An 18085-nucleotide genomic window follows, 5' to 3' on the forward strand; every position below is an offset into this window, starting at 1 on the left:
TTGTAAATCTTTGGAATTCGCTGCCTCAGAGAGCTGTGGAAGCTGGAACATTGAATAAATTTAAGACAGAAATAGACACTCTCTTAAACGATAAGGGGATAAGGGGTTATGGGGAGCGGGCGGGGAAGTGGAGCTGAGTCCATGATCAGATCAGCCATGATCTTATTGAATGGCGGAGCAGGCTTGAGGAGCCGTATGGCCTACTGCTGCTCCTATTTCTTATGTTCTTATGTTCTTATACTTATGCTGATTCCGTATATACAAAACTCACCAGAAGTATAAATGGAAATACCCCTACTTTGGTTGGTTGGGCCGGCCCACATGATCCCAGGGATGCTTGCGAAGCGCTTACCTTCCTGGGATATGTGGGCCTCTGCACAGGCCTTTGCGTAGAGGCCCAGGGAAGCAATTCCCCACCTCCCGGACCACCAGGGAAATTTGTAGATATTTTCCAGGTCGGAGGTATCCGCCCGCGGGAATCCTCCAACCGCAATTTCTGCACCATTACATTGGTGAGTTGCACCTAAAATGGTGCAGACAGTTTTTGTCATTGTTCTGCCAAAGGGAGGTGATTATTAAAAAGCACACTGAACACTGACTTAATAGACAGGGCGCAAAGGATTAATTCATTAGATGGCGTATAAAGTGAGAATGTGTGACATAGTGGGCTAGCCTGCTGTGCTTTCATCGCATATCCTGGGTTATAACATTCATGAGTGGTAGAATGAGTCTCCCTCTGCCAGGTATTAAGGGTACTACAAGAAATGGATAGTATCTTTGCCATTGCCAGGAGTAACTACCTACAGTCTGGCACAAATTGGTATCAATTTAACATTCTTCTTCAGAGAGGTCCCACCATCTACAAGGCACAAGTCAGGAGTGTGATGGAATACTCTCCACTTGCCTGGATGAGTGTAGCTCCAACAACACTCAGGAAGCGCGACACCATCCAGCACAAAGCAGCCCGCTTGATTGGCACCCCATCCAACACCTTAAACATTCACTCCCTCCACCACCGGCGCTCCGTGGCTGCAGTGTGTGCCATCTACAAGATGCACTGCAGCAACTCACCAAGGCTTCTGTCCCAAACCCACCACCTAGAAGGACAAGGTCAGCAGGTGCATGGGAACACTACCATCAGCAAGTTCCCCTCCAAGTTAACACTGCATCCTGACTTGGAAATATATCGCTGTTCATTCACCGTCGCTCGGTCAAAATCCTGAAACTCCCTCCCTAACAACACTGTGGGAGTACCTTCACCACACAACTGCAGCGGTTCAAGAAGGCAGCTCACCACCACCTTCTCAAGGGCAATTAGGGATGGGCAATAAATGCTGGCCTTGCCAGCGACATCCACATCCCATGAATGAATAATGATGGTTGGTACAGGTAATGGGGTAAAAAGACTCATATCTTGCAGAAATGGATTGTCCCAAACTTAGGGCTTGTTACTTTATTGTTTTTAAGAAATTCGGCTTAGTTTGGAAAGACAATCTACCTGAGATGGCACAAGGAGTAAAATATCGAACACAGCAGCTTTGAGCAAGGATTAGCTTTACAAAGAGCAGTACAGGTTTTTGAAATACTGCTGCCAGCTCTCAATCAACCCATACCAGATCCAAGCACCAAATCCAAATCCATTCCTACACAGTCCCATTGTTCTACTCAGACAAATCACTCATATATTGATGGTGGGGGCGCAGTAGGCTAATAGGGTGTGACGACAAGTGGTTGACCATTACCCTGCTTCCTTGTATTCCACTTTATTTGGGTCCAGCTCCACATACTTTTTCTCTTCGAACACCCGGGTTATGGTTGGTCCGAGGATATTGTGCAGATATTGCATCCCAGCCACCTGCAGCATTTAACACACACACAAAGGATTGCATGACAAAGACAACAAAATACCAATAATAATGATTATTTAGCTCCTCATTTTCCCAGATTTCCCATCCCTCCTGTTCAAAGAATCAGACAGCACAGAAAGAGGCCATTCGGCCCATCGTGCCTGTGCTAGCTCTTTGAAAGAGCGATCCAATTAGTCCCTCCCCCTGCTCTTTCCACATAGCCCTGCAAATTTTCCTTTTCAAGTATTAATCCAATTCCCTTTTGAAAATGATTGTTGTATCTGCTTCCACCACCCTTTCACGCTGTGCATTCCAGATCGTAACAACTCGCTGCGTAAAAGAAATTCTCCTCATCTCCCCTCTGGTTTGTTTGCCAATGATCTTAACTCTGTCTCCCCTTGGTACCATTCTAGTAAATCTCCTGTACACTGTCTCTAAGGCCTTGACATCCTTCCTAAATTGAGGTGCCCAGAACACTCCAGCAATTTCTACTGGTTGAGCTCCTCAGCATAAAATAATTTCCCTATCTGATGACAGCTCTGCTGCACATATCCGATCCAATATTGAGTCCTGCATACCTCTCAATGCCTCAAATTAAAAATTGTCACCCCAATATCGAAGTTCCTGCATCTTCCCACCCTAACTCTGCAATCTACACCAGCCTTACATCTTGCAAGGACTCTCGATTCCTGTGATTCTGGCCTCGAGTGTCTCCTCCCTTTGACTCGCCTTTCGAAGCGGCTTTCAGCCAAATGAATCCGATTCCCTGGAATCTTCTCCTAAAACCTCTCCACCTCTCCCTCCTTCTTTAAAAATCTCCTCAAATCCATCACTTTGACCAGGCTTTTGGTCTCCACACCCCCTGATCACTCCTTTACTTGATAACCTCTTCCTCCTGGTTCCAGGGTAGGTCACCCCATCTTTCTTCTTTTCAGATGTGGGTGGACCTGTGTATTTCCAAAGGTTTCTGTTTTTATACCAGATCAAAGTGGCCACTGAAACTTCTTTGTAGTCTAAGTTCACAACAACGGTTAATGGCTGTGTTTCTCTGACTGCCTCTATGTATGGAGAACTTTTACATGACATTACTGGGCATTAGAAGGTTCAGCGACCTGCATATGGTTAAAAAAATTACATAGGTAGCATATTTCCGCATGTAAGTTACACAACAGGCACTCCCATCAAAGGAATAACCTCCAAATTGTAATAACATACCTTGCAGCTATTTAGGCTCTCATCAACTAAAATGTAAAGGGGTGGGTGGGGTTACCATTAGTTTACCCATCCCCATGGAATCCCCATTAGGTGTGAGAACAAGCAGATCGCTTACAGAACTCTGTCTGACGGCTGGCTGTAATGTATTTGCTTCATGGGTTCTTTGCTTGAGAATTCAAAGCAACACATTGCTATTAAGAACTAGGTGGTTTAACAATCACATTACAGTTCATCCACCAGGCTTACAACCACCTGCCTCATCGTGGATCCCCCGAACCCAAATGGCTGGGGTTTATTGAGTCTTGTGAACATCACATGATTGGCTAAGCCACTCACAACTCAACAGCTCTACAAACCTGTGAGCATACTCACAGATGCACATATTACATTGGTGAACATTGTGTCCTGAGGACCACCTCCATGGGGTTGAGATGAATAATGCCAGATACAGTACAGCCCTGGGCTCAAATACAATTCTGAGGGGACTCAGTAGCCTTTGGTGGTACATTACTAGGCTCTCAACTCATGGAATAAGTTCATGTTGAAGCCTGGGTTATTTGAAAGATTACTCTACCTACAACTAGTAATTGGTATTCCTAGTCTCTGCCTTAGTAACCTTGAACACTAAAGGAATTTTAGGGACAATAAGGGAATCAAGGAATATTGAGATAGGGTAGGAAAGTAGGGTTGAGGCCAAAGATCAGCCAAGATCGAATTGAATGGCGGAGCAGGCTCAAGGGGCTGTATGGTCTATACCTGTTCCTAATTCTTATGTTCGTATGTTCGAACATTTCGGGGCCGAAATTGCCCTCCGACTGACAACAGGCGCACCTGCCTTCTCTGAAGATTTTCTCTGTCCCAATCCATGGGACAGAGTGCAGAGCAATACTGAGGACTTTAAAAACATTTTTATCTCTGGCCGGTGTTCGGGTCGGCTGTGGGATTGAAGAGCGTGAACAGCGGGTCGGACGCCGGTATGTTCATCAGCGCCATGCTGATGATGTCAGCGCGATGTAGACGTGCCGCATCTCACTGATGCAACACAACATCCCTCCCCTTCAGTTAAAGGGCAAGGTCGCTGCAAACACTACATTATCTTCAGTGGCGCCCACTGGGCCAACAGAGAGGGTTTTGGCCGGACCAGGAGCCCGGTACCCAAGAGGAAGTGCTGGTTTGCCCATTGGCGGCCCAGCCGAGCCCATGGCCACCATTATCTGGCTGACTGCGACCGGCTATACCTGTATCATCTGTACCTGTACCTACTGTACCTGTATCATCTGTACCTGTACCCACTATACCTGTACCCACTGTACCTGTATCATCTGTTCCTGTACCCACTATACCTGTACCCACTGTACCTGTATCATCTGTATCTGTACCCACTATACCTGTACCCACTGTACCTGTATCATCTGTATCTGTACCCACTATACCTGTATCCACTGTACCTGTATCATCTGTACCTGTACCCACTATACCTGTACCCACTGTACCTGTATCATCTGTACGTGTACCCACTATACCTCTATCATCTGTATCTGTACCCGCTATACCTGTACCCACTATACCTGTACCCACTGTACCTGTATCATCTGTATCTGTACCCACTATACCTGTATCCACTGTACCTGTATCATCTGTACCTGTACCCACTATACCTGTACCCACTGTACCTGTATCATCTGTATCTGTACCCACTATAACTGTACCCATTGTACCTGTATCATCTGTATCTGTACCCACTATATCTGTACCCATTGTACCTGTATCATCTGTATCTGTACCCACTATACCTGTATCCACTGTACCTGTATCATCTGTATCTGTACCCACTATTCCTGTACCCATTGTACCTGTATCATCTGTATCTGTACCCACTATACCTGTACCCACTGTACCTGTAACCTGTATCATCTGTATCTGTACCCACTATAACTGTACCCATTGTACCTGTATCATCTGTATCTGTACCCACTATATCTGTACCCATTGTACCTGTATCATCTGTATCTGTACCCACTATACCTGTATCCACTGTACCTGTATCATCTGTATCTGTACCCACTATTCCTGTACCCATTGTACCTGTATCATCTGTATCTGTACCCACTATACCTGTACCCACTGTACCTGTAACCTGTATCATCTGTATCTGTACCCACTATACCTGTACCCACTGTCTCTGTACCCACTATATCTGTACCCACTGTACCTGTACCCACTATACCTGTATCATCTGTACTTGTATCATCTGTAACTGTACCCACTATACCTGTACCTACTATACCTATATCATCTGTACCTGTACCCACTGTACCTGTACCCACAATACCTGTACCCACTGTACCTGTGCCCACTATACCTGTATCATCTGTACCTGTACCCACTGTACCTGTACCCACTATACCTGTACCCACTATATCTGTACCCACTGTACCTGTACCCACTGTATCTGTACCCACTATACCTGTACCCACTGTACCTGTACCCACTATACCTGTATCATCTGTACCCACTGTACCTGTATGCACTATACCTGTACCCACTGTACCTGTATCCCTTATACCTGTACCCACTATACCTGTACCCACTGTACCTGTATCTACTGTACCTGTACCCACTATACCTGTACCCACTGTACCTGTACCCACTATACCTATACCCACTGTACCTGTACCCACTGTACCTGTATCTACTGTACCTGTACCCACTATACCTGTACCTACTATATCTGTACCCACTGTATCTGTACCCACTGTATCTGTACCCACTATACCTGTACCCACTGTACCTGTACCCACTATACCTGTATCATCTATACCCACTGTACCTGTATGCACTATACCTGTACCCACTGTACCTGTATCCCTTATACCTGTACCCACTATACCTGTACCCACTGTACCTGTATCTACTGTACCTGTACCCACTATACCTGTACCCACTGTACCTGTACTCACTGTACCTGTACCCACTATACCTGTACCCGCTGTACCTGTATCCCTTATACCTGTACCAACTATACCTGTACCCACTGTACCTGTATCTACTGTACCTGTACTCACTGTACCTGTACCCACTATACCTGTACCCGCTGTACCTGTATCCCTTATACCTGTACCAACTATACCTGTACCCACTGTACCTGTATCTACTGTACCTGTACCCACTGTACCTGTACCCGCTATACCTGTACCCGCTGTACCTGTATCCTTTATACCTGTACCAACTATACCTGTACCCACTATACCTGTATCTACTGTACCTGTACCCACTATACCTGTACCCACTGTACCTGTAATAATAATAAATGTTTAAAAGTATTTTGGTTGAGAGCCTAAAATGTAAGTTTTAAAAGTTCTCCCAAATTGTTTAATAAGTTTAAAAGTTGGCTAAAAGTTAAAAAAATTAATAAAAAGTTGGTTGGGAGTATCGGTCCCTTCAGCTGGTTCAGCGCCGGCCTCGGAGTCCGTTCGGCGGATTAAGCACCGGCCTTGGAGTCCCCTCGGCCGGCCCCACGTCCTCGAGTTCCTTTGGCAGGTCGTCCAAGAGTCCAAGAGTCCCCTCGACCGGCCAGACGCTCTCCAAATCCGGTGCAGGGTCCCTTTGGTCCAGGCCGGTGCAGGGTCCCCTCGGCCGGGACAGAGGCGGCCGGTGCAGTATCCCCTCGGCCGGGGACAGAGGCGGCCGGTGCAGGGTCCCCTCGGCCGGGGACAGAGGTGGCCGGTGCAGGGTCCCCTCGGCCGGGACAGAGGCGGCCGGTGCAGTATCCCCTCGGCCGGGGACAGAGGCGGCCGGTGCAGGGTCCCCTCGGCCGGGGACAGAGGCGGCCGGTGCAGGGTCCCCTCGGCCGGGACAGAGGCGGCCGGTGTAGTATCCCGTCGGCCGGGGACAGAGGCGGCCGCTGCAGGGTCCCCTCGGCCGGGACAGAGGTGGCCGGTGCAGGGTCCCCTCGGCCGGGACAGAGGCGGCCGGTGCAGGGTCCCCTCGGCCGGGACAGAGGCGGCCGGTGTAGTATCCCCTCGGCCGGGACAGAGGCGGCCGCTGCAGGGTCCCCTCGGCCGGGACAGAGGCGGCCGGTGTAGTATCCCCTCGGCCGGGGACAGAGGCGGCCGCTGCAGCGTCCCCTCGGCTGGGGACAGAGGTGGCCGGTGCAGGGTCCCCTCGGCCGAGACAGAGGTGGCCGGTGCAGAGTCCCCTCGGCCGGGACAGAGATGGCCTGTGCAGGGTTCCTTCGGCCGGGGACAGAGGTGGCCGGTGCAGTATCCCCTCGGCCGGGACAGAGCTGGCCGGTGCAGTATCCCCTCGGCCGGGGACAGAGGCGGCCGCTGCAGGGTCCCCTCGGCCGGGGACAGTGGTGGCCGGTGCAGTATCCCCTCGGCCGGGGACAGAGGTGGCCGGTGCAGTATCCCCTCGGCCGGGGACAGAGGTGGCCGGTGCAGTATCCTCTCGGCCGGGGACAGAGGCGGCCGGTGCAGTATCCCCTCGGCCGGGGACAGAGGTGGCCGCTGCAGGGTCCCCTCGGCCGGGGACAGAGGTGGCCGGTGCAGTATCCCCTCGGCCGGGGACAGAGGTGGCCGCTGCAGGGTCCCCTCAGCCGGGGACAGAGGTGGCCGGTGCAGTATCCCCTCGGCCGGGGACAGAGGTGGCCGGTGCAGTATCCCCTCTGCCGGAGACAGAGGTGGCCGGTGCAGTATCCCCTCGGCCGGGGACAGAGGTGGCCGGTACAGTATCCCCTCGGTCGGGGACAGAGATGACCGGTGCAGGGTTCCTTTGGCCGGGGCCATAAGCGGCAATGCAAGGTGTTGTTGTCCTTGTGTGGGGAGGCTCTTGCTGCCCCCGGGCGGGCGGTGGGTGGGGTTTCCTGGTGCCGGGCCCGGCCGCTCTGACTCGGGGCCTGAGACCCGCACTTGGTGTTGCTGAGCCCGCGGTAACTACAGGGGAATTTCCCTGCTTTCAGCCACTGAGAAAGTTGTCGCTCGAGTTCTCCTCAATCGTCTTCTCCCTGTGGCTGAGGAGCTCCTCCTGGAATCACAGTGCGGATTTCCTCCCCTAAGGGGCACAACAGTCATGATCTTTGCAGTGCGCCAGTTTCAGGAAAAATGTAGAGAGCAGCGCCAGCCCTTATACATGGCCTTTTTCGTTCTTACAAAGGCCTTTGACACTGTCAACTCTGAGGGTCTATGGAGCGTCCTCCTCTGTTTCGGATGCCCCCAAGAGTTTGTCAACATCCTTCGCCTGCTTCACAATGACATGCAGGCCGTGATCCTTACTAACGGATTAATTACAGACCCAATCCACGTTGGACCGGGGTCAAACAGGGTTGCATTATCGCTCCAACCCTCTTCTCAATCTTCCTCGCCGCCATGCTCCACCTCACAATCAACAAGCTCCCCGCTGGACTGGAATTAAACTACAGAACCAGTAAGGAAGCTGTTTAACCTACGCTGCCTCCAGGCTAGGTCCAAGATCACCCCGACCTCTGTCATTGAGCTGCAGTATGCAGACGATGCCTGTGTCTGTGCACATTCAGAGGCTGAACTCCAGGATATAGTCAATGTATTCACTGAGGCATATGAAAGCATGGGCCTTACGCTTAACATCCGTAAGACAAAGGTCCTTCATCAGCCTGTCATCGCCGCACAGCACTGCCCTCCAATCATCAAGAGCCACAGTGCAGCCCTAGACAACGTGGACAATTTCCCATATCTCGGGCACCTCTTATCAACAGAAGCAGACATTGATGCAGAGATTCAGCACCGCCTCCAGTGCACCAGTGCAGCCTTTGGCCGCCTGCGGAAAAGAGTGTTTGAAGACCAGGCCCTCAAATCTACCACCAAACTCATGGTCTACAGAGCTGTAGTAATACCCCCCCTCCTGTATGGGACTGAGGCATGGACAATGTACAGAAGGCACCTCAAGTCGCTGGAGATATATCACCAACGGTGTCTCCGCAAGATCCTGCAAATCTCCTGGGAGGACAGGTGCACCAACATCAGTGTCCTCGACCAGGCTAACATCCCCAGTATTGAAGCATTGACCACACTTGATCAGCTTCGCTGGGCAGGCCACATAGTACGCATGCCAGATACGAGACTCCCGAAGCAAATGCTTTAAGCGGAGCTCCTTCATGGTAAACGAGCCAAAGGAGGACAGCGGAAACGTTATAAGGACACCCTCAAAGCCTCCCTGGTAAAGTGCGACATCACCAATGACACCTGGTCTACAGGGCTGTAGTAATACCCACCCTCCTGTATGGGACTGAGGCTGGACTGCCCGAGGTGGAGAAAGTCTATCCGGGAGGGCATTGAGCACTTTGAGTCGCGACGCAAGGAGCATGAAGAGAGCAGGCGCAGGCAGCGGAAGGTGTACGTGGCAAACCAGCCCTACTGACCCCTTCCCCCGACGAATGTCTGTCCCACCTGTAAGAGGGTCTGTGGCTCTCGTATCGGACTGTTCAGCCATCAAAGAACTCACTTTGGGAATGGAAGCAAGTCCTCCTTGATTCCGAGGGACTGCCTATGATTGATTGATACCTGTACCCACTGTACCTGCACCCACTATACTTGTACCCGCTGTACCTGTACCAACTATACCTGTACCCACTATACCTGTACCCGCTGTACCTGTACCCACTATACCTGTACCCACTATACTGTACCCACTATACCTGTACCCTGCTGCATGCAGCTATATGATCATAATGGTTCAAGCAGGTATTGTGAAGTGTTTAATGTGCCACTATGAGAAACCCTATAAACATCCACAATGAGGCCACTGCTCTCAATCAGAGATTTCTTCCCAGTTTTGCTTCTTACCTTTAAAAAGCATTCCATGGATTTGGAAGCTAAAGAATTGTTTCGGAACAAAGTATTTGGTTCAGCTGAAAAAGACAAAAAATAGAAAAGCATAACTTCAGAATGAATGGAAAATTCTGGCCTTTCCCGACCTGGATTAAAATCTACATCTTGTTGACAAGATACCTTCTTCCCAGCCTATTAAATCTTAACTGCTGTTGGATACAACATGGTTCGCATTGGTTAGCCCTGGAACGCTGGTGCTGCATTCATTACACAACAACACTGACTGCACTTCAAACATAGTTCTTTGGATGTGAACTGTTTTGGGATGTCGTGAGAATGCATTAAGGGGTTATATAAAATGCCGCACTCTCTTAGGAATTCAGCTATCACCAGTCACTCCACTGGCCTACAACTGCTAACACTATTAGTGAAGATTGGAAGCAGATTGAAGTGTCGAGTTGTACTGATGCTCAAATCTTCAAAGTGCGGAATGTGTAATGAGCACTCTTATTATCTTGTCTTGATTCCATTTCTCTTATGGAATTCAAGTGGAAGTGACATAAATATATGGTGTATCCAAAAATATTAGGATGTAAAGTAACAAGTGCTCTGAATATTCAAACACTGGTACAGCATTCTAATATTGATGGGCTTTTAAAGGGACAATAGCCGGAATTTTCTTCTGGGAGGTGGGTTGTGGGTGGTGGGAGGTCCGAGGTGAGTGGCAAACCCGGTTTCCCGCAGGCCCTGCCGACTTTACCGGCGGGGCCTAATGTGCATGTGAGGCCTCGATTTCCCGCCTGCAGCCACCAGCTTGAGAGGCTGGCTGACTGTGGGCGGGTAGGCCTCAGTTGCAAGGGGTTGGTTCTGGGGTGGGATCGCAGGAGGTGGGGGAGGTTGGCAATCAGCAGAGGAGAGGGGGTTCGGAAACCGGGAGGGGAGTTAGCAATCAATGGGATTGAGGCTCGGCAATCGGCCAATGGGGGGGAGGATCGGCGGGGCGGTGGAGGAGGGGGGGCATTTGGGGGAAGGCGGAGAGAGGATTGGTTGGGTTAGGGTTACAGGGGACCGGGGAGGTCAGGGATTGGGAGATGATGGGGGGTGGTCGGGGATTGGGAATTAGCAGGCAAGCGGGAATCACAGGCTGAAATCGGGGATACAGGAGGGATCGTGGGGGGGGGGGTGCACGGAGGATTGGCTGGTCACAATAGGATCGTGGCCAGCCTCATCATAGTTGGGGTGCGGGGGGTGGTCTGTGTGGGGCAGGGAGACCTGGGAAGGTGATGGGAAGGTATGCTCGGGGGTGGGTTCTGATCATGGGGGGTTGGCTATGTCGGGACACTGGATTCAGAAGGTAGGTATACGGCCACTTACCTTTTGGATGTAGCAGTCCCTGCCTCGGTTTAACTGCCGGGATTCACGAATTGTGTGAAGCCATTCCCCCAATCAAAATGGATGGTGAAAATAGAGGCTCCATTACAATATTTAAATGACCGTGACGCCCACTGGGAGAGAGGTGTTCACCCGCTCCCTCATCCCGCCTCCTTTAATAGTGGGCGGATTGGAGGCGGGATCAGGTCTGGAATCCCACTTTTAACACTTTAACTGCCCCCACGCTCCAAACCCACCCATTTTTTAATGGGAAAATTTCAGCCAATGTCGTCTGGGTGAATTACCTTACAGACCATTTTACCAGGTCTGACATAACACACACATGATCTTGTATTAACCATGCATTGTAAACATGTTATAGTGCCAAATGTTGCAGGAACTGAACCTGTTCCACAACCCCTTCTGGCCGGAGAGTTTCGACCCTTTAGAAGTGTTGTTATGTGTACATACATTCAACAACTGCAGTCCTTACTTGTTCTGTCCAGTTCCAATTTAATGACAAAATCTAAGAACTCTTTCGCCAGTCCTTGCCCCAGGAAAAGCTTCACCAGATTGGTTGCGACCTCTTGTCTGTTTTCAGCGGTGCTGACCTCATCGATCAGAGCCAGGAGGTTCCCCTTCTCACCCTACAGGGAAAGAGCATCCGGTCATTACCTTCACAGCAGAGCTCCTACAGCTCGGTTAATGAGCACAATTCATTGTTCACAATTTCTAAATGCTTGCCCATGGCTATGATGGGTGGGGTAGGTGGTCGCAAGGCCCCTGTACATGACGAGGTAGGCAACCAGTCAATGGCGAATAACGTGAGATAAGGAGTTTGCAAAAGCACAGAGCTTGGAGACAGCTGGGAGAAAGCAAACAGGGTGGATCGCAACCAGAGTGGAGGAGTTTGGTGAGCGCAGGGATTCGATGGAGAGGAGGAAAGCAGGTGAGACATCTGACGGAAAAGGAGGAGTGGAGCCATAGAACCCAAGGGGGCCGAAATTCAGCCTCCCGAAAGCAGCGGCCAAGCGGCAGAGCCAAGCGGCCGCCGATTTGTGGTCCAACGGCCGACAGCGAAATTCACCGAGTTGATTTTTCCAGCCGTCCCCAATTCCGCCCCACTGCTGCCGACCCCTCCTAAGTGCACCATCAAAGAGTGCACTGTCAATCTCCCACACCGCCATCGAAATTCAGCTAAAAAAAATCTTCGAGCCGCCTAGCGGTGCCCCCGACAGTTTTTTCTGTCGGCGCCTGTGTTTGCAGCGTGTGCGACATGGCTGTGCGGCAGCCGTTCAAGGGGCGGGCGCACTGCCGTGGCCGCCATTTTATTTCTTTTATTGGCCAACTGCCAGGTCAGCCCGGCAATTAGGCTCCCGGGTTCGGCCGGGCCGCCAACAGGTAGCCTAGCACCCCCTCCTTGGGTGCCAGGCCGCTGGCCCAGGCGAAACCCTCCCTGGTGACCAAGTGGTCCGAACTAAAATAATCGCAGAGCTCGCAGCGGCCCTCCCCTTTAAGTGAAGGGGAGAGATGTGGTGACGCACACGCGTCATGATGTCATCAGTGCCAGGCTGCTGATTGACAGCGGCGGAGACTCGGTCCCGCCCCCACTTCTGCCCCAGCGTGCTCACTGCTGCACTTCCGCCCCCATTATGACCGACTTCCGGCCCGCTCGAAAAAAATGCCAAAGAGCTGAATTTCGCGCAGGAGGCCACCTCATCCACCGTGGCGGTGAAAACACATCAGAAGCGGTAGGTGTGACACGTTTTGAGCGGCGATGAATTTCCACCCCAAGGTTTCTAAGTTTAATAAACACAAGAGCGGACCGGTGGGAGAGCGAGAGGAGCGGCCGCAGATAAACGTAGGCCCAAGAGCCTGAAGCCCAGAGGGAGCACGAGTATCAGGGAGCGAAGTAAGTGACGTCAGCGCAAAGGAAGGAGCTGATTGGTGAGTAGCTGGTGATTTTTTTTTAATTTTAAGTTTCTTTCTGTTAAGTTACTAAGTTACTTAGGGGCTGAAATTCCCCTGTTGTACACCCACCATTAGTGCCTCTTGGGGGGGCGAAAGTGTTTTTGCCCGGGGCGTGTGCGGCGCTACTGGCGTGGCAGTTAGTGGAGGCGCGAATCCATTGATGCCGCGCCCCGTTGGTAGCGCCCCTGTGTGCACCAATCCCTTTCCACCCCGCGGCATAAATTGGCCAGTCCCTTGTGAGGCCGCCACAGGCGATGCCCGTGTCAGACTCACAGCTCACGAGACGGGCCGCACACCCATCACAGGGCGAAATTCAATAGGGAGGTGCGCTGCACCGCGCTGCCATTTTTTTCTCATCTTCCCACTTACCGGTCAGGCCGCTGTGCAACGTTGTCGCGTGGTCTCGGCCGCCATCGTGCAGCCCGGCACTCCATTTCGGTGCCTGGCTGCGGCAAGGCAACCGCATTCCTGGTGGCGAAGTGGAGGCCATCAAAGGGCCTGCAAAGCTTGCAGCGTCCCTCCCCTTTAACAGAAAGGGAGGGGCATTGAAATGCGTCAGCACTACGCGGAGAGGCCACGTGGCGCTCCACGACTATCCACTTCCTGTGAGGGGTGGTAGCTGCAATTTCGCTTCCAGGGCGGGACTTCTACTGCGCAGAATGCCAGGCTCCGGAGAGGTTACTGCCCCCAACCGCGGAGATAGCTGATTTCAGACGTTAATATTGTATTAAATAGAGACACAACAGGTCACCTCGCTCCCATGCAATGCACATCTTGCCTCATGTGGGAACTCCAGGATGCTTCCCGTGTCCTGGACAACCACATGTACAGGAGGTGTCGTCAGCTGGAGGAGCTCGAGCTCCAGGATTCGGAGCTTGAATAGCAGCCGGCGTCACTGCAGTGCATCCACAATGCTGAGAGCTTCGTGGATAGCACGTATCAGGAGGTGGGAGCCTGCAGCATAGAGCGTGCAGGCAGAAAGGGAATGGGTGACCGCCAGACATTCGAAGAGGATCAGGCAGGTAGTGCAGGAGTCCTCTGAGTGCATCTCACTCTCTAAGCAGTATTCACTGGTGGTTCCTCTGGGGCGTACATTCAAAGCCAAGTCCACGGCACCATGGGTGGCTCAGCTGTACAAGGGGGCAGGAGCAAGATCGGGAAAGTAATAGTGATAGGAGATTCGATAGTTAGAGGAACAGACAGGTGTTTCTGCAGTGCAGATGTGACTCTAGGATGGTATGTTGTCTCCCTGGTGCCAGGGTCAAGGATGTCACTGAGCGGCTGCAGAACATTCTGAGGAGGGAAGGTGAACAGTCAGAGGTCATGGTCTACCTCAATAGAGCCAGGAGCAATGTCCTCATGGGGCGATTTGCTAGTGCTGTTGGGGAGAGTTGAAACTAATTTTGCAGGCGGATGGCCACCAGGATGTAGTATTAGAAAGGAGAAACAAGATGTAAAAAGGACTAGCGTAAGAAATAATATGGAATTAGGTGGGGTCAGACTAAGGGAGAATACAAGATGGTCCAAGATAGGTTTACAGTGCATGTGTGTGAATGCCTGAAGTGTGGTAAATAAAGTTGGTGAGCTGCAGGCACAAATAGACACATAGGAATATGATGTCATGGCAATAACCGAGACCTGGCTCAAAAAAGGGCAGGATTGGGTATTAAATATTCCTGGAGATAAGGAGTTCAGGAAAGACAAGGAAGTAAAGAAAAGAGGTGGGAGGCAGTATTGATTGAGAAGAATATTACAGTGCTGGAGAGAAAGGATGTCCTGGAGGGGTCAAGGACAGAATTTATCTGGTTAGAGTTGAGAAACAATAGAGGTGCCATTACACTACTAAGTGTATTCTATAGGCCGCCAACTAGTGGGAAGGTTATAGAGGAGCAAACTTGAAGGGAAATTACAGAGAGGTGCAAGAACTATAGAGTAGTGATAATGGGGGACTTCAACTATCCGAATATAGACTGGGACAGTAATAGTGTAAAGGGCAGAGAGGGGAAGAATTTCTGAAGTGTGTTCAGGAGAATTTTCTTGCTCAGTATGTTTCTGACCCAATGAGAAGGAGGCATTGCTGGATCTGGGGAATGAGGTAGGTCAAGTGGAGCAAGTGTCAGTAGGTGAACATTTAGGGAACAGTGATCATAGTATCATAAGGTTTAGATTAGCTCTGGAAAAGGATAGGAAGCAATCTAGAGTAAAAATACTTAATTGGAAGAAGGCTAATTTCAGTGGGTCGAGAATGGATCTGGCCCAGGTAAATTGGAATCAAAGATTGGAAGACAAAACTGTAATCGAACAATGGGCTGCCTTTAAAGAGGAGATAGTTCGGAGGAGCAAAGAAAGAGTATGAGAAGGGAATGGATAACAAAAAAGGAATCCAAAAGTATTCTATGGGTATATAAATAGTAAAAGAGTAGTAAGAGGAAGGGATGGGGGCGATTTGGGACCAAAATGGAGACCTACGCATGGAGGCAGAGGGTATGGCTGAGGTACTAAATCATTACTTTGCATCTATCTTTACCAAGGAAGAAGATGCTGCCAATGTCATGGTGAAAGAGGAGGTAGTTGAGATACTGGATGGGATAAAAATTTATAAAAAGGAGGTACTAGAAAGGCTGGCTGTGCTTAAAGTAGAAAAGTCACCAGGACCGGATGGAATGCATCCTAGGATGCTGAGGGAAATAAAGGTAGAAATTGCAGAGGTACTGACCATAATCTTTCAATCCTCCTTGGATACGGGGATGGTGCCAGAGGACTGGAGAATTGCAATTGCAAGAGTATAATGATAAACCCAGCAACTACAGGCCAGTCAGTTTAACTTGGGTAATGGGGAAACTTTTAGAAACAGTAATCCAGGACAAAATTAACAGTCACTTGGATAAGTGTGGATTAATTGAGGAAAGCCAGCATGGATTTGTTAAAGGCAAATCATGTTTAACTAACTTGATCGGGTTTTTGATGAGGTAACAGAGAGAGTTGATGAGGGCAATGCAGTTAATGTGGTGTTCATGGATTTCCAAAAGACATTTGATAAAGTGCCACATAATAGACTTGCCAGCAAAGTTGAAGCCCATGGAATAAAAGGGAAAGTGGCAGCATTGATACAAAATTGGCTAAGTGACAGGAATCAGAGAGTAGTGGTGAACGGTTGTTTTTCAGACTGGAGGAAGGTATACAGTGGTGTTCCCCAGGGGTCAGTACTAGAACCATTGCTTTTCTTGATATATATTAATGACTTAGATTTGGGTGTACAGGGCACAATTTCAAAATTTGCAGATGACACAAAACTTGGAAGTATAGTGAACAGTGAGGAGGATAGTGATAGACTTCAAGAGGTCATAGTCAGGCTGGTAGAATGGGCGGACACAAAGCAGGTGAAATTTAACGCAGAAAATTGCGAGGTGATACCTTTTGGTAGGAATAATGAGGAGAGGCAGTGTAAACTAAAGGGTACAATTCTAAAGGGGGTGCGAGCAGAGAGACCTGGGGGTATATGTGCACAAATCATTGAAGGTGGCAGAGCAGGTTGAAAAAGCGGTTAAAAAAGCTCTAAGGAAATTATGAACCTGTGTAAAACACTGGTTCGGTCTCTGTTATGTCTCAAATAAATCAATGTGACTGAGAACTGTAGACTTGACTAAGTGTGACCTTAGTCTCTTTATTCTGACTCCAGAGTGCTGGCACAGCATAGGAGGCCTGCCTATATGCAGTGCTCCCAAGGGATGTTGGGATCCCTTGGGACTCCAACAGATGCGCCTTCTGGTGGTGGTAGAATGCTGGTTACAAGGTGTTGCATACATATCAGCTTCAACTGGAGTATTGTGTCCAATTCTGTGCACCGCACTTTCAAAAGGATGTGAAGGCCTTAGAGAGGGTGCAGAAAAGATTTACAAGAATGGTTCCAGGGATGAGGGACTTCAACTATGTGGACAGACTGGAGAAGCTGTTCCCTTAGAGCAGAGAAGGTTTAGAGGAGATTTGATAGAGGTGTTCAAAATCCCGAGGAATCTGGACAGAGTAAATAGACAGAAACTATTCACATTGGCGGAGGGGGGTCGAGAACCAGAGGACTCAGATCTAAGATGATTGGCAGAAGAACCAAAGACGATATCAGGTAAAATTTTTTGCGGAATAGTGGTTAAGATGTGGAATGCGCTGCCTAAAAGGGTGGTGGAGGCAGACTCAATCATGACTTTCAAAAGGGAGTTGGATAAGTACCTGAAGCTACAGGGCAAGGGCGGGGGAGTGGGACTAACTAAATTGCTCCTGCAGAGAGCTGGCACGGGCTCGATGGGCCGAATGACCTCCTTCTGTGCTGTAACCATTCTATGATTCTATTGCATGAAGGAGTTGGATTCATATGCTAGACCTGCTCAATTTGCCTCTGGCTGGCCGGGAGAATGTTAGCAGAACCGTTGCTCAGGAGATTAAATAGGTTGGGTGAACCAGTGCAGGACATTCTTGTCCTGTGAATAAATGGGTTTGATGGAGTGAATGCCCCTTTCTCATTCTATTTTCATGTGCTTTTTAAGACCTCAACCACCAGAGAAGCTTCGTGAGGCACTCTGCCCATGGAGGTAACCATATCTTTAAGATAAGCTATGTAATAATTTTCTGTAAACACGCCTTTTGCTGTTACCTGCTTGATCGGCAGCCCATCCACCATGTTAAACATCCACTCACTTCACCACCGGTGCACCGTGGCTATACTGTGTACGATATACAGGATGCGCAGCAGAAACTTGCCAAGGTTTCATCGATAGCACCGTCCAAACAGGCAACCTCCTTCACATAGAAGAACAAGGACAGCCGGCGCATGGGAGCACCACCACTTCTGACTTGGAAATATATAGCTGTTCTTTCATCGTCTCT

The 18085-nt window shown here is 49.9% G+C and overlaps 1 protein-coding gene across 2 annotated transcripts in view; it reads right to left on the minus strand.

Annotated features, from left to right (window-relative positions):
• rasa4 (RAS p21 protein activator 4) overlaps nt 1-18085 on the minus strand; it is a 286693-nt gene that overhangs the window by 42029 nt on the left and 226579 nt on the right. For both annotated transcript variants that reach the window (XM_070857323.1, XM_070857322.1), the window contains exons 10-12: nt 11730-11883; nt 9881-9945; nt 1743-1855 (exon numbers count right to left, since the gene is read on the minus strand). In XM_070857323.1, the coding sequence (XP_070713424.1) occupies nt 1743-1855; nt 9881-9945; nt 11730-11883 (332 nt within the window). The remainder of the gene's footprint in view (nt 1-1742; nt 1856-9880; nt 9946-11729; nt 11884-18085) is intronic.

The sequence above is a fragment of the Pristiophorus japonicus genome, chromosome 16 (assembly GCF_044704955.1).
Source record: "Pristiophorus japonicus isolate sPriJap1 chromosome 16, sPriJap1.hap1, whole genome shotgun sequence".
In the NCBI taxonomy this organism is placed as follows: Eukaryota; Metazoa; Chordata; class Chondrichthyes; family Pristiophoridae; genus Pristiophorus; species Pristiophorus japonicus.